General features: G+C 37.7%; 1 protein-coding gene across 1 annotated transcript in view; it reads left to right on the top strand.

Moving 5' to 3' along the window:
• LOC107659039 (leucine-rich repeat-containing protein 7-like) overlaps positions 1-16,444 on the top strand; it is an 83,764-nt gene that overhangs the window by 48,779 nt on the left and 18,541 nt on the right. Inside the window, 6 exon segments of the mRNA XM_016447834.1 lie at positions 6,753-6,876; positions 7,490-7,670; positions 9,028-10,735; positions 11,784-11,933; positions 13,538-13,663; positions 14,582-14,812. Coding sequence (XP_016303320.1) covers positions 6,753-6,876; positions 7,490-7,670; positions 9,028-10,735; positions 11,784-11,933; positions 13,538-13,663; positions 14,582-14,812 — 2,520 coding nt within the window.

Here is a 16,444-nt window from a genome sequence, read left to right as displayed (position 1 = left end):
ATAATATTATATTTATTATATTATAATAATAGAATATTAAAGGGTCATGAAACCCCGTTTTAGCACTGGTTAGTTCTCACCACAGTTTTAAAAAATGCTAAGTGGGCATGGTGCACTGCGGACAGTGCGGACTGTGGAGTGGAGCGGGAAGAGGAGAGACAGACAACTTCGGTTTCATTTAGCTCCCATCAAGTTAAAAACACAAATAAATGTACAGCCATTTGCACTCTGCATCGAAAACATATATATGAAGGTGAAACGCTGTTGCATATCTGATAACTTTAAAGGCTTATTCTGCGGTGTTTACATAAGCCCTTTTTGACGGGTTGCGTCAAGGAGCTGTAAAAACGGTTACACTCACTAATATGTAACACCGTCGAGAAGTTCTGTTGAAACGGGTGAAGATACGCACCGAAAGACGTGGTCCGGCAAAGATTGGCCGTGAATATGAAGATTTTGTAAAGCATGATTTCTCTGTGTCTGATGAACGCGTGGGAAGATTTGTGTCTGACGAGAAGCGGCAGACTGTGAAACTCTACGTTTTGGAATCTTACGAGGAATATACATCAGAATGTAACCACCTGCTTTTGACCGCCGTAGACTGGGCGTACTTTTACAATCAAATTTGGAGAGAATTTAATTACGGTGGAAAAATTTGGTACTTTTTCCAGTGGGACGGTGCCACACAGGGAATGAGGTACCGTGCTACCATGCCTTTTGAAAACATTTCAATATCAGTCTGTTTGAACAAAACGCTTCATGACCAAAATGATCTTATGATGGTAAATAAACGTCGGGAGGACTCTGAAACAAACTTTTTGTCTCAAAGCAGCGAGGAGTCTGACTCTGACTCTGATCGTGACTGGCCTATCCCTGAGGACAACCCTTTCGAATGCTGCAAAACGAGTCTATATTTCGAGCAGAGCGACGTACCTGTGTTAAACGCCATTTTCTCAACAATAAACAAACTGTTTCAGTCAAGTTAAATGATCGTGTCTGTGTATTCAGCATAATTACCGGTATAACAAACCTGAAAAACGGGTGTTCCTGAATTGTACCTGAAACGATTTGCCAACGTCTTAATAATTATTTTAAATGACAGAGGTACCTCGTAATCTTTAATCTAAATATGTTCCAGTGAAAAACGAAATCTCTTTGGTAGCATATGCGAGGCTAGGTCAATCCCTAACCAGGGCTCCTTCACCCTCCTCCGCTTTTGAGTGCAACGCCCCCATCTCAACGACCAGCTAACGGTCGAAACAAGACCTCTCCCCCCAACAATTTATTTAGCTCGAATGTACGGCTCTATACAAAAGATCCGTCACTGCTTCCTCATGTGGCCTGGACCGTCGTGGATTAAAACAGTCAATCCAGATTCAAGGAAACGGCTACAACATTATCGATTAGGAGACAACGTTTGTGAACAAACCGAATTCTGAAAAAGATGTCTGACACTACTGGCGCTGCTGTGGATGAGCAAGTGGAGTGCTTCTGCGCCGCAGGGAAAACGTGTCCTGGAAAAGACATCGTAAACTCTATATTCAAGTGACTGTAAGATAACGTTTTCTGCGATGGGGTAGTGAGGTAGAGGTTGTAAAATGTATAATTATCTGTAGATAAAAAACAACAACATGGGGTCTGTGTAATGTCCCCATTTAGACAGCTAAGCAAACGGGTGTGTGTGTGTGTGTGTGTGTGTGTGCGTGCGTGAGAGAGAGAGAGACAGAGAACTTAGGAATGCCCTCATTACAACCGTGACAGAAGCCAATATTTTTTCATCGTCACTGCTAGATCTGAAACATGTGAAAAAACACCTAGTAGGCTACTACCCAAAACATAACATAATGGTTTGTTCGAACTCTGTGAGAACATCTGTTTAAACAGATCAAAAATAGAAGTGACTCGCGATGCTTGCACGAGGAAGACTTTCTCTCCCTGAAAAATGTAAGGTAATTTATATTTTTATTGATTTATCCCTCAATTTCATTCATATGCTGAGAAACTTTTTATTCAGTATTATATTGTACTAGTACACACATATATTGTGATACGATCTCACGATCTGTTAGAATTGTTTATTCCGGATATGGGAATGCTCCATAATATCTTCAAAAACAGGACTTAATTTATCACCTGTCATCCTCGGTCGCTTACAAAAACATCATTTGTCATCCGGTTTGACAGCCGGATTTCACGCACGCCGGTTTTCGCATATGGAAATTATTATGGTGTCAAAGGTCGCATATGGATATAATTATGGGTCAAAAGGTCAAACTCATCAATCATGTTGACATAAGCTCCCGTTTACATACTACTAAACACTCTCCTTCGATCCATGAACACTTCTCTCAGTTAATGTACGTGGTCTCACAGTCTGAAGCGTCTGTCATAGCAAATAAACACATGCTGTTGTAAATAATTAAGCGAAGCGTGTTCTCATAGGATAAGAACACGCAGTCTCATGAATAATTATGAGACACCGACGTGTCAACGATGTACTGTAGTCCTCTGCAACGTCACAAATTGTGAAGCCAACACGATGTAGATTTTAAACCTGGAAGATGAAAATAGCGCAAAATTAAGCGAAGCCTCTTCTCATAGGACAAGAACACAGTCAGTTTCATGAATAATTTAATAGACACAGACGCGTCATCGATGTACTATAGTCCATTGCCACGTCACAAATTGTGACATCATCACAATGTAGATTTTAAACCCGGAAGATGAAAATAGCGCAAAAAAGCTTAAAATTAACCAGTTTTCTCCAACAGTTAAAATTATGGGATGCTAACATTGTCTTCTATGATGTGTAACACAAACACCTCTGCTAAAATCTCAGAAAGAGTAGTCTGGGGTTTCATGACCCTTTAAGAGCTATATATATAGCCTATATAAAATTAAATCGTATTATATTTATTATATTATAATAATGTAATATTAATTGAACATATGTGTCTTATATTACATTTACATTTAGTCATTTGGTCATATTATATTGCTGTTGCTGCAGTTTTATAAAAACAATCCGAGGCAATGTGTTACAGTGATTACACACGGTAAAATGAACAATGACTGTAATGCGCAGCCTCTCATGACTTACTGCTTGAATATCCATCACTTTGGAGTCACGGTTTATTTAGTCATTGAAGCATGAGCCACTTGTAGATTAGTGTGTGTTCTCTGTAGGTGACAGAACGAGAGGTCAAAGACTTTTCGAAACCACCAATATCCGAACAAGGTGTCATCCTCAACTCAGCCATTGACATCCCAAAACGCAAAGACAAAGAGGATCTGACCGAGAGCTCAGAAGTATGACTTTTCTCTTTTAATAATTTCAAGTCTCTTTTAAATGCTATATGTCTTTATCCTTTTAAAATATTTTTGCACGGTATTATATCAGGGTTGCGGCTTATTTTAAGTTCAAAACACATACAGTAAGGGATTTCCAAAGTCAATAGTTTTAAAACAGAAGGATGAGAGTGTGTAATGAAATTCAGGCAGTAGTTTCTTTGTTTTTGAAGGCCTGGTATTTGCATCCTCGGTGTCTGAGTCAGTTCGGTTACGTGTATAGAGAGTGTTTGTTAAAGGTTAGCTGAACCTGCGGAGATAAAATACACAAAGATCAGTGCAAATGTTTCATCTCTCACAGCCAGCAACCCCACTCCCCAACCGCCAGAGCTGCAGTGTTGTTTAGTACACAGAAAAACGACCAAGTCATTAACTTTGCTTATGAATATTAGAGAGAGCTGGGGCAATTAGTAGTGAATGTCACAGTAACCTTGTAGTATGCTTCATTTTTTAGTAACTCGCTTTTAAAATATCCTACAATCATTTATTTACTAGAAATCTAGACCTGCAGTGTTTTACTTCAGTTTTATATCCTGTAGCACTACTCCGAAAACAGCTGGAAATCTTTTAGTAAACAGAAATAAAGGTCAGCGTGAAATGTCAAGAACACTCAGAGGATCCATTAAAGGTTCCTATATGAAAATAGTAATTGAATTCAGGAATGCTAAGATGATTTGAGTAAACTATAATAAATCTCAAGGAATTATGCAAACACAGCTACATTCATAATTCATTCATTGATGCCAGGCTTTTCTATGCTTGCAGTAGCTGTTTGTTTAGAATAGCATACAAGTGCATGGTGTATTGTGTCCATCGCAGCTTGGCCTCACACTGTTTCCCGCCATGGTCTCAGAGACCCCCCGGCCAAACTGTGGAGCTACAAATATTCCTAATATTATCAGGGTTATCGGGACCTCGGCCGTACCAGTGCCATAAACCTCATGTATCTTACACATTCTTTTCTTTCTAGACCATGAGAATCCATTTTTGTTTGTTTGTTTGTATATATGTATGTATGTTTGTTTTGCTTAGATTTCTTTACATCGCGTCGTTCCCAAGCCGCAACAGCCAGAGAATACAAGCCTGGCCGTTACTTCCTCTTCCTGTTTCTGCCTCATAGTAAGTGGCTGAGAGACAAGACAGCAGAAAATCAGTTGAACATATGGGGTGGCTCATTTCAACTGCCTTCAAAGCAAATTCAATTATTTTTTTCAGACACCCCCATTGTGGGTGAAACATTTGTTAAATACTTGCGTGGGTTTGTTTCCCATAATGAAGTAATGAAGTCAGTGTTCAAATTACAGGGGGGCTAGACGGAACCGAGACCCCCAAGTTATCGTCATAGTCCCCCAGATATCCCGAAACTCGGGGTAAGGGGAGACTGTCCAGCAGCCTTGAAGTGTCATGTAAATTTCTTATTACAACAAGAGATTGCTGTCTCTATGACATTTCAAATAAATATTCTAATTTAAAATAGATTAATAAATATTAAACAATAAATAAGCAGAAATATTATAAAAGCAAAAATTAGTATTCATAAATCTAAAATATAACTACTCGCAATGCTTTGTCAGCAGAACATGCTGTGGGGGGAAAAATGCCAGTTACCACAGTTAGCCCTTTATTTCTGTGATTCTATAGATTTTGTTATTTTTTGAAAGCAAACAACATTTTTTGTCCTGTAGGGGAATTTTTTTTTCTGTCTCTTACAATCAAATGCGCAAAGGCTGCATTCGTTTAATCTAAAATACAGTAAGGCAGCACTATTTTGAAATATTTAAAACAATATAAAATAACTAATATAAAATAAAAAAAATTAACAAATGATTTTAGCAAATGGCTGCAATATAACAAAGAGTGAAAAATTGAAGGGGGTCTGAATACTTTCCGTACCCACTGTATTTAAAAATGCTGTTTTTTCTCGTGATGACAAAGCTACATTTCCAGCAGCCATTACTTCAGTCTTCATTGCCACATGGTTCTTCAGAAATCATTCTAATATGCTGATTTGGTGTTCAAAAAAAAAATTTTTTTATTATTATCACTGTTGAAAACAGTTGTGCTGCTTAATTTTATATTTTTTTTCAGGATTCTTTGATGAATGCTGCTGTTCAAAACAACAGCATTTATTTTAAAATATTTATTGAAATATTTTGCAACATTATACATTTACTTTATAAAAGATATATAATAATATGTAATATTTTTTTTTTATAAAAAAATGTTTTCTAAAAGTTTAGCTGCCACTTTTTTGGTCAACATAATGTATCCTTTCTGAAAAAAAAATATTAATAATATAAAAAAAAAATCTGACTGAATCCAAATATGGAATGGCAGTGTATTAGAGCTCTTTTATTCCAAATATTGGGCTCCCCAAAATCTTTGGTATTATTCGAACACTGCACAACATGCATCAAATGGCCCCCATGCTGAATTTTGTTCACAATTCATTTAATACAAGTATGAAACCCATTAGCCTGCCGCATCAATTTAAACAGTCACATTTCTTTTGACCTGTTGTGAGGGAGCAATGCAGAAAAAAGACAAGATGAAAGGCAGAGAAGGGGAGAGGCGGCTGTTCTGAGAGAATCTTCTGATATGTGACTTTCCTCTTGCTCTGCTGCCGGTTGTGTGAGCCAGCCTGCTGATGTACAGTCAGGCCTGAGAGGTGTGAGTTTTGCCATAGACAGCTGTGAGAGAGCTGGAAGCAACTGATTTGCTCCTGGGGGATTTGACCAGACAAGCCAGGATAAGGCCTGTGAATCATAACAGTCTATATATTACTAATGATGAATCTCAACTTGATGTTGAGGTGTGAGATCACACTCTGTTACTTCTAATATATTTCTCAGCTTCTGCTTTGTCATTTTGGGCCAGTGTTTGCATTTTAGAATCATGAAACGGTCACTGTAATATAAAAATGGAATTGTTTAAGCATATTCAAATTAATGACTCATTTCACTATACTGCAAAAGCTTGACAGAATCTAAATACTAGCTACATTAATGTGTTTTTGCAGCGGTATTTCATGTTTTAGTTTACTGATCCTTTTTAAAAAAAAATTTAAACTGGAATCTCTTAACTTTATGCTGTCATGTGTCTTAATGCCTAATAGAGTTTTATATAATATGCGATTAGGCAAACATTTTCATATAGCCAAAATGTTTGCAGTTAGTACAGCAACAGTTTTCAATATAATTGGATGTTGCTTTGCATTTATTGACATTGTGACCATAAAATTGGATTATAAATGTCATTTAGTATAAGTTTTAGTATAAACAATTTGTGTTGCTCGATCTTGTTTTTTAAAATAAAAGATTGTAATTTGATTGCAGGGAAACCACACCCCACTCCCCTTGTGTTTTTCATTCCTTTATATTATTAGTTCACTGCGAATTTGACACTTGTGTTTCCAGGACTCCATGGGAGGCTCCCCTAATGATATCCGAATTTCTGACATGCGGCCGACTTTGGTAGAGCCAGCAATGTACAAACCAAAGGTTGTGTTACTGGGCAAGGAAAAAAAAGGTTGGTAAGACAAAGAAGCCTGTATAAGTTACAAAGTCAGCATGAAATCTATTTTTTAAAAGAATGTTGTTAATCTTATTGTGAGCAATTCATTCTTTGACCTCATTTATTAATTTTTTTTAATATCATAACTTGATCTTCCAGTGAAATGGTCTCTTTGGTGACGTATTCCAGATTTCTCCAATTATTTAGTCTGCTAAAACTCCTTACAATTGGCTGCAAACACACATTCATATCTGCCTGCATCCAATCAACAACTAATAGATAAAATCAAGTCCTTGGCCTACATTTTTTTTTTAGTAATCTGTTTCACTCAGATGTGTCACAATACAGAAGAAATGACTTGCAGCTTCTTCCGTTTCATCACGACATTAAACTCACAATTTTTTCCCCTCATTCTCTTTTGATGTTTATTAATAAAGTTATTTTATTAAGAAATCCTTCTGCAAATCCTAAAATGCATTGTGTGATTGCACTGGAGAATACTGGAAATCACAGTTGTTGTGAGAAGCATAATAATTGGGGTTTATTTTAAACAAAAATACAGTCATTTTTCATGCATATAAACTATTTTACCTTGTATGCCTATTATCTTTTTTTTTAATGCATTCAGAGTCCACCGATGAGTCTGAGCCAGACAAAATGCATTGTTTGAACAACAGCGGATCATCTGCCACTTATTCAGACTACTCACCCTCCCAGGGATCATCTGGCTCCTCCAACCCACCTGGAAATGTCAGTAATCTGCAAACATCTGGGAAAGAGGGGCCATCACAGACTCACTGGACCAACAGGTTGGCAAGAATTTAATCACTGCCACTATTCATTTATATGAACTAACAGACCATCTGTGCGCTCATATGACATGACAGTTGATCAAACAGTTTAGATATCCAGCTCACTGACTTTTGGGTGGCCCAAAACTGACATTGCGTCACTGGAATAATCTTGCAATAATCATCTCTGGCAATAATCCAAATTTATTCAAGCCATCCGTTGCATATTGTTTTCATTAACTGGCAATATTCATGAAACACAGCACTGCATTTAATATTTGGTGTTCAGTGCTATACAGGAGGTTGCAAATCTGTGCCTTTGTAGGGGTGTCTCTTATTTGCCCTTTTATGAGATTGAAGGTTTTCATTTTAAATTTCATATTTCTGTCCATTTTAATTAACAAGAAAATTGACGGTTCTAAGTGAGCCTTATCTGGGCGTTTGTTTCTTTTAACCCTCTGGGGTCTGAGGGTGTTTTTGGGTGTTATTGCGCACATCACAATTTCTCTTTCGCTCAAAGTCACGCACAGCAGTATGCCTCGCTCTTGCTGTCATCTTGAGTAAAGTGCAGCTGAAAATCCATCTCTGTTGATTTCAATAAAAGTTTTATAATATTAGTACTGCTGAAAAACTTCAAATTATCACTCCTATCACTGCCTGTTCTTCAGAAGAGCTCTTTGAGAGATTTCTGTTTTGATAACCTTGCAGAAGTATTACATAGGCAAAATTTTATAAACATTGAAAATCTATTTGATGAGGATGGCAGTCAACCACAGCTATATATTTTTTTTTAATTTAAACGTAAATTAGACTATATTAAAAGAATTGTAGGCCCAGTTAAATTTCATTTTCAATATTTCATCTCCAACATTACATGAAGACATCAAGTAGAAAGATTTTGCGAGCATCAGCTAAAATAAAGCAAAATACACAGAGCAACGAGGTTCTGTCGGGGTAGTGATAACCTAATAAAATTGGGCTGTACTCAGATGTTGCAGATTCAGTCCCAAGAAGGAATGAACAAGGAATTAGACATTTGCTAAGACTGCAGTGCTTTACTTGTAAAGTATGCACGTAAAGTCAATTTTTTATATTATAAGAGGCTTATTGACCTTGACTTGAGGGTCTACAGGGGCTTCCGGTTGTTCTTTTAAATGCACCACACTGAATATGTATATATAAACGAATCATAGAAGTCGTGTGTTCAAGTCATTGCATTTATGAATTATATTTAATGTTTTTTTTTATCAATTCATATATACATTAGAATTGTATGATACTGAATATGCTTGTCATATCAGCCCCTGGCCATACACATTTTTTTCTATGTGCACTGATAAAATCTCAAATGTATTTTGTCTGAATACTTCAACAGGCTGGCTCAGTCTTTTCCAAAGCCCATTGAAAGTAAGCCCCTTCTGAGCCAGAGGGAAACACCTCCTTCCAGCACGCTGCAGCAACGAGGTGAGAGGCGGCCACTGAGCGACACCTTCGACAGCTGGAACGATGCCCCCCACTACGATAACACAGGTTTTGTTGCAGAGGAGACGTCTCTTGACACTCCGAGCAGCAGCGCTGGAAACCCCATGCTAGGCTCAAAGCCCCGGAGTGCCTCAATGGCACATGGCCGGCGGCCTCTCATGAGACAAGAGCGCATTGTGGGAGTTCCTCTAGAGCTCGATCAGTCGCAACTCACTTTCCACACTGTTCGCACCACCCCTGAAACTGAAGTGCCTCCTCCCTCTAACCCCTGGCAGAACTGGACGAGGACTCCCAGTCCCTTCGAGGACAGGACAGCTTTCCCTTCCAAATTGGAAATTACTCCAGCCAACAGCCCCAATCCTGATCGTAAGGACTTCGAACAGGAGATGGGGGAACTACCCGGCACTTTTCCCTCAACTAGAGCCTGGGGGTATCTGGACTCTACGGACTCAGGGATGGGAAGAGGTCATCCCAACATTTCTGCGCATGTCCAGGGTGTAAAAGAACTGAACAAAGTAGGCACTTTGGTTGTTAGCAAGAGTTCTGAAAGACTTTCGCCAATGATGAAGGAGGTAAAAGTGAAATTTAAGAAATCTCAGAGCATAGATGAAATCGATATGGGGTCGTACAAGGTTTACAGCATCCCCTTAGACAGCTACAGCTCTAGCATAGAAAACCAGGGAAGTGTTGATAGAGCGGACCTCCATGTACCTCTAGAACAGAGCATGTCCAGGAGCCAATCTGCTCCAATGCTGGACGATGATCTGGATGGCTTTGGTTCGAAAAGCTCTCAGCAACAGAAGCCTGCCATCCCAAAGAAAGTTTACCATTTTGACCAAAGCTTCAACCCACAAAGAGCCATGGATATTATGAAATCGGAGAGGAGAGTTCCTCCACCATTCCCCAATGCCCCGGAATATGTAAACCAACCTGGGAAGACGTTGGCAAAGGAACTTGTGAGCCCAAGAGGCTACCGAGGCTATCCACCGATGGAACAGATGTTTTCATTTGCTCAGACTGCAGTCACAGATGATGCCATCAATCCACAGCTCTCGGTCCAGCCCCAGCGCTCCAGGCCGGGCTTCCTGAGGCGCGCTGACTCTCTGGTAAGTTCGACAGAGATGGCGCTGTTCCGCAGAGTAGCTGAGAACCAAGAACTGCAGCTGGCAGAGCACTACAACAGGTCTCAACAGAGCATGCTGGAACAACAGAACAGCTTGGCTACCATCACTGACACCCAGTTCCACAAGAGGAATGGTAGGTATGACGAAGATTACTCGTCTTATCAAGAACCCACAAAGCCCATCATGGGTTACCCCACCAAGAGTCTGACACAACGTCGCCCCCTGTCTGCACGGAGCTACAGCACAGAGACATATGGGGCATCTCAGGCAAGGCCAGTGTCTGCCCGACCCACCATGGCTGCACTGCTGGAGAAATTGCCTTCAGATTACAATCTTAGTACATGCACTGAGAAGAGCCCTGAAGCTGACATGAAGATGAGGCCTGTCCCTCAAAAACAAGAGGACCCGACCTCCAAAATGCCAGTAGATTGGAGACAGCAGCTGCTTAGACACATTGAAGCAAAGAGGCTAGACCGGGTGAGTAAGCAAGCTTTGCTTTTTGTTCTTCTACGTACTGTAAGTGTTTGTTAGCTTGCAGCTCATGAAAAATGGGGGCAAAAACAAAAGTGTTGCGTTTATAATTTTGTTCAGTGTACAGTATATAACCTCTCAACATTTTCAAGAAATAAATTAAACCATTATTTGGTTCTTTTATTCTGTCTTTATTTAGTCTTATATAATTGTTGAGGTCTCAATAACCAATGTTTTCAATGTTTTATATAATATGTTTGGAGTACACAAAACTTAAATGAAGGCTTTTTAGACACATGAACAGTGGGGTGAATCTCATGTGAACTATCAAGAAATGTCTGGGACATATTTCACCCCAAAATCAAAAGAAAATAAAAGAAAATTATATTCTGCCTAAAAAAATGAAGCTTTTTCTTAGGACCAATACAGTTTTTTTATTTATGATTATTTTCATAAAATGTTGGCATTGTTTTCATAAAATGTAATCAAACTGCCCCCTTTCTCAAAAAACATTATATTTAAGAGTAAAAAATAGTATTTTTTCACATTATGATAATGAGGGTTTTTTCCACATCAAAGTAATTTTTCTAACTTTTACGGTAATGATAATTATGAAGGAAAATTCATTGGCCCGAAAATAATAGTCACAATGCCAGAAATCCTCAAATTTCTTCAAATTCTTTCCGCAAAATATAATTTTTTCTCTTTTTTTCTTTTAAATTGGGGTGGAATTTGACCCTGACATTTCTTTCCTGAGATTCACCCAGTTACATGCCTTTGTTTCTGTGTAAGTGGATTACAGTACTACAGCACACTTCATTGTTCATGCAATTTAGTCCTACACTGCTGCTATTAATATTCTGTAAACGTAACCGCTGTGTATCACTAATGTGTCACATGGGCAGTAATGACGTTCTGTTGTTGTTCTGTTTGTCAAGCTTACTCACTCTGTTACAGCAATGTGCAGTCCAGTGTATCCCCAGCCACAGCCTTTTGACCTTTCTGTGTGGCACACCCATTCACTCATGTCATGTGGTTGTTTCCCTCCAATCAGAGCGCTGTCCTTAAGCACAACACAGTAAACTTCGGCATGCTGTACTCTGGAGGCTATGCTGCACCGCATGCCAGCAGAAGCATGACAATAAACTTTTACAATAACACAAAGCATGAAAACCAAACAACTCAGTGGCTACCTCTACCAAATGTGAGTATGAAGTAACTTCAGCCCCAGTTTCAGCATGAAGAAGTAAAACGTATATGAACATAACATCTCCTATGAAGATTTCTTTTTAGATCTCTCTTTTGAGCGGCTTCTGCTTTAACGTCTAAAACAGTGGTAATATAACATATACACTACAATAGCCTTTTTATAAGGCAGACCATCTAACACATTTCACAGTTTAACACTAATCTAACACTTCACCTGTTCTGAGTTCCAGGCTAGACACTGTCTCTCACTGTGATGTTAAACATATATAGGTGTTTTCTGTTGCATGTGCTCAGTCTTTGTGTTTGGTCTATGCACTGCAGTCTTCCTCTGTCTTGAACTCACAGAACAAAGCAATCTGTGACCGACAGTAGAGATGCGTTTATGAAAGGCCTTCTTGATCCTTTTAAAATTACACCAAATATCAAATTTAATCACTCATATTTAAACAGTCAGAAGTGAATTCACTAAATATTATTCTTAATATCTGTGTGCACAGTTCACCAACCTCTATTTACTCTATTCAGTATTTGTAATTTCTTTTAATGCAAACATGCTTTTTTGTAAATAAGTTTCAATTAGTTTAGTTAAATTAATTAGTTATAGTTTTATAGTTTTTAAGTGTTTTTTCTTCAAATAAGCTCAATATTTCTTTGATGCAATTAACGGCAATGAATATTTAAACAGATTTTGTGTAGAATTGTTATCATATTTCTTCATCAAATAATGATCACATATTGGAAGATCGTTTTAACTAGACATATATGCAGATATACTGTGTAGTTAAGCATTATTTCAGCTTTTTAAAGTTTCTGAATTGCAATGGTTGTGTAATTGGGTCAATTACAGTGGGCTGTGCTTGTTGAATAAAGTTATTCGAACAAACTCTAAGTAGGTTTAGAGTTGACAAAACCAAAAAAATAAAAAACCCACCTGGTTTAGATCAAGTTCAGCGGGCTCAAAATACTTGCTAAAAATGTTTTCTGTCAACTCAGGGATTGTCCAGAGTTTATCAATTCTGGGGAGTTAATTAAGTTTAAGAGATTGTTGTGAAAAAATTTTTGAATTTAAATGCATTTATAAGACTGAAAGAAATTCCACTGCCACGAAAGTTTGAGAGGACAGCTTAAAGAAAATATTTGAATGTATCAATGGAAGTGAATCAACTGAATTTATTCCATAAAAAGATTAAAAGAAAACACACAAGCTTAGTCATTTTAAAAGCTTTATTCATTCTAATGTTTTTACTTATGTTAAATTATATTAAAAGTTTAATATTTATTGTCAAAATCTAATTGTTTTTGCATAATGCATTAAGGATATAATATAAATAATATATAATTTATATAAAATAACTAATAAATAATTAGCCGTTTAGTGTTACCATTGCAATGAACAATGCTAAAAGCCAGTTCACCTTCTTGAGCGCCGAAAAAACTTCAGTGGTATAGTCACTGAAACCAGATTTGTGCAACAGGCCTAGAACCGACTCGCAAAATTGGTAATTTTACCATGCAAAATGCCTTTTCATTTTGCAAAAGCAGTGTCATTCTAGAGCACCGTCTTGAATTCTGCTTGCTGACAGCACTATATCCTTTCAGACACCTTCACAACAGAGCAATATTTTAGATAATGGACAAGAGGTGGTTTCTCCAAGTAGCCAGTGGGCCCCGTATTCACTGGGACGAAGAGACGTGCCTCCAGAGAACATGAATGTCATCAAAAAGGTATTGATTATGATCAATTCTGTTTTCGATACAGGATGTACTAAGGCTGGGCGGTAAATTGAATATATTCATGATAATTGTAAATATTAAAACACTGTAAAGATTAAAACATTTTAATATATGTTTTTATTTGGCCATCAAGTTTCCTAAAGACTGCATCATCATTTTTATTTCAGTGAATCGATTCATAATTTATTCTGTGATTTACTCAAAAATTATCACTGAAGTGTAAGTTTGATGTATTTCTTGTGTTAAATTGTTCTAGTAAAAATAAATAAATAATAATAAAAAAATGGGGCCTGTAAAATATTTTTAAAAAGATAATACTTCTATTCAGCAAATTGATCAATTATTTTCTTTTTTTTGTAACTTTTTATATATAATATTAAGCAGCACAATTATCTTCAACACTTATATAAAAATGCTTTTTAAATCAGTTAATTAGAATAATTTCTGATTCAGCTTTGCCAGGGATTAATTACATTGTAATATATATATATATTACCTGTCATGTTCTACTCTTTAGTTTCCTCTGGCTTAACCTGTTCTCTGTGAGATAGACATCTCTGTTATATCGTGATTGCCATGTTAATTTTTTCAAATGCCAGGGTTAATTACTACCTGCTGTCGTGATTCATTTCACAACGCATGTTCTCGCTCGGTCTCCTTAGCAACCTCAGTCTATCGGTGAATGTCTTTAGGTTGTCACTCAGTATTGTGGAACATTTTGCTTCTGCTGACACATTTAGTGTTATGAAGAAAAGTCGAATTAAATTAATACATCAAATAGGGAAATCAAAATGTCAAAAGGTCCTGTGTAACTAATACATGTCTTTGTGCCTGTAATGATATGAAGGTTTGCCGTCTGTATGAAGTCTACAGTGCATCATTAAAGGTTTGCTTAATGTTTGCCCACAGCCTGGTGTTCACAATCATCATCAACAACAGACTATGATGATAACCTCAGCCAACCCTCCCCACCGGACGGCCCGTGACCAGCAGTATGAGGGGGCCATCAACAAGGTGTCCATCCAGCAGTACCAGTCACCTCTGCCCATGCCCATCACCACCACCAGCCCCCGGCCTCAGAGTGCCCGCTGCTTCATCCAGACTAAAGGCCAGAAGAGTATGGATGGCTTTCCAGAGCAGGTACAGGTCATCTCTCAGAATAAATTCAAATAAAATGGCAAGAAATGGACAGTTGCAAATGGATGCAAGAAAGAAGACCAACTGAACCTTCGCAAAGACCCGCCCCATTAGTTACTTTTGCTATGTCCGACATGTATGGCCACGGGTCTGAAATTATCGGGGGCTTGGGGCAAAAATGCCACCAAACTGGACAAATATGCCCCTGTACAATTAAAATATATTAAGGATGTCACGAATAAAATGAAAACGAAATGAAAAGTGTCAATTGCGGCATTAAATTTAGATCTGCTAATGATGCATCAAATTATGCGTTTTTACAGCGTTCTGCATTATAACAAATCACACATGATTCTGTTGAGCTTATGAATGCAATGGCCAATCAGAGGCATTCAGATGAGTCATCGCTGAAACACCGAGATCTGTTGAGCGCACGCACGCTGACTGAATTCTAAACTCTCGCGAATTCTCTCATCATAAACAACAAAGTGGAAATGTACTTGCGTACGATGTAAGAGATTCATTTGACATTGTAGGCAGCTTTATTGATAATAACGGGGGAGTTTTTTGAGTGTGCTTAAACTCACGCTATACTGAAGTCAGTCATGTTCTTTGCTTGCTTTTTGTATATAGGCCCTAATTTATGTGCTGTTTGAATAAATGTGGAAATTAAAGTGTTAGAATTAGTAACTTACAATGGTTTTATTAAATGATGATCACGTTATATACAAATTCAGTCGTATTATACTGTAATATTTTTTATGTAATATTTTGTGACATGACACCCATATCTGGTACTTATGGAAGCCTTTTTCTGCCACTGAATTAAAAAAAAATGTAATAGTCAGAATTAGCTACGAGATATAAACTCTCAATTGCGAGAAAGAGTAAAAATTGTGAGATGAAAAAGTTGCCATTACCATGTTGTATTTGTATTTAGTGGGTACGTCCCATATGTGCTTGCCTAAAAGACATTTACATTTAGTCATTTAGAAGACGCTTTTATCCAAAGCGACTTACAAATGAGGACAATGGAAGCAATCCAAATCAACAAAAGAGCAATGATATACAAGTGCTATAACAATTCTCAGTTAGCTTAACGCAGTACACGCAGCAAGTTTTTTTTTAAATTATATACTAAATAAAAAGAAAACAGATAGAATACAAAAAGATGAGGAGCTAGTGTTATTTTTTTTTTTTTAAAGAAAACAAGCAGTTAGTAAATGAACAGAGTGCAAGTCTAAAAGGGGCAAGTTTTTCTTTTAAAGAATAGAATTAGAATAGAGATTGCTAGAGTTAGAGGGTCAAATAAATACGGAAGAGATGTGTTTTTAGCCGATTCTTGAAGATGGCTAAGGACTCAGCTGCTCGGATCGAGTTGGGCAGGTAATTTCACCAGGAGGGAACATTTAATGTAAAAGTCAGTGAAAGTGATTTTGTGCCTCTTTGGGATGGTGCGCAGCGCATGCTGGAGCACTTGAGAGATGCTCTGGATGAAAGCACATTCACTCTATGACAGCAGATGGCGCTGAACAGCAGAAATGCAGCCGTTACCTCGCCGTTAAGCAGCTGCACTACTTTCTGTTTCTGAAAGGTGTTTAAATTATTTAAACAGCCATTCAGATTTGTGTATTC

This window comes from Sinocyclocheilus anshuiensis, unplaced genomic scaffold (genome assembly GCF_001515605.1).
Source record: "Sinocyclocheilus anshuiensis isolate Anshui unplaced genomic scaffold, SAMN03320099.WGS_v1.1 scaffold311, whole genome shotgun sequence".
NCBI lineage: Eukaryota > Metazoa > Chordata > Actinopteri > Cypriniformes > Cyprinidae > Sinocyclocheilus > Sinocyclocheilus anshuiensis.
Note: the sequence above shows the minus strand (reverse complement) of the source record. Positions and strands in the feature narration are given on the sequence as shown.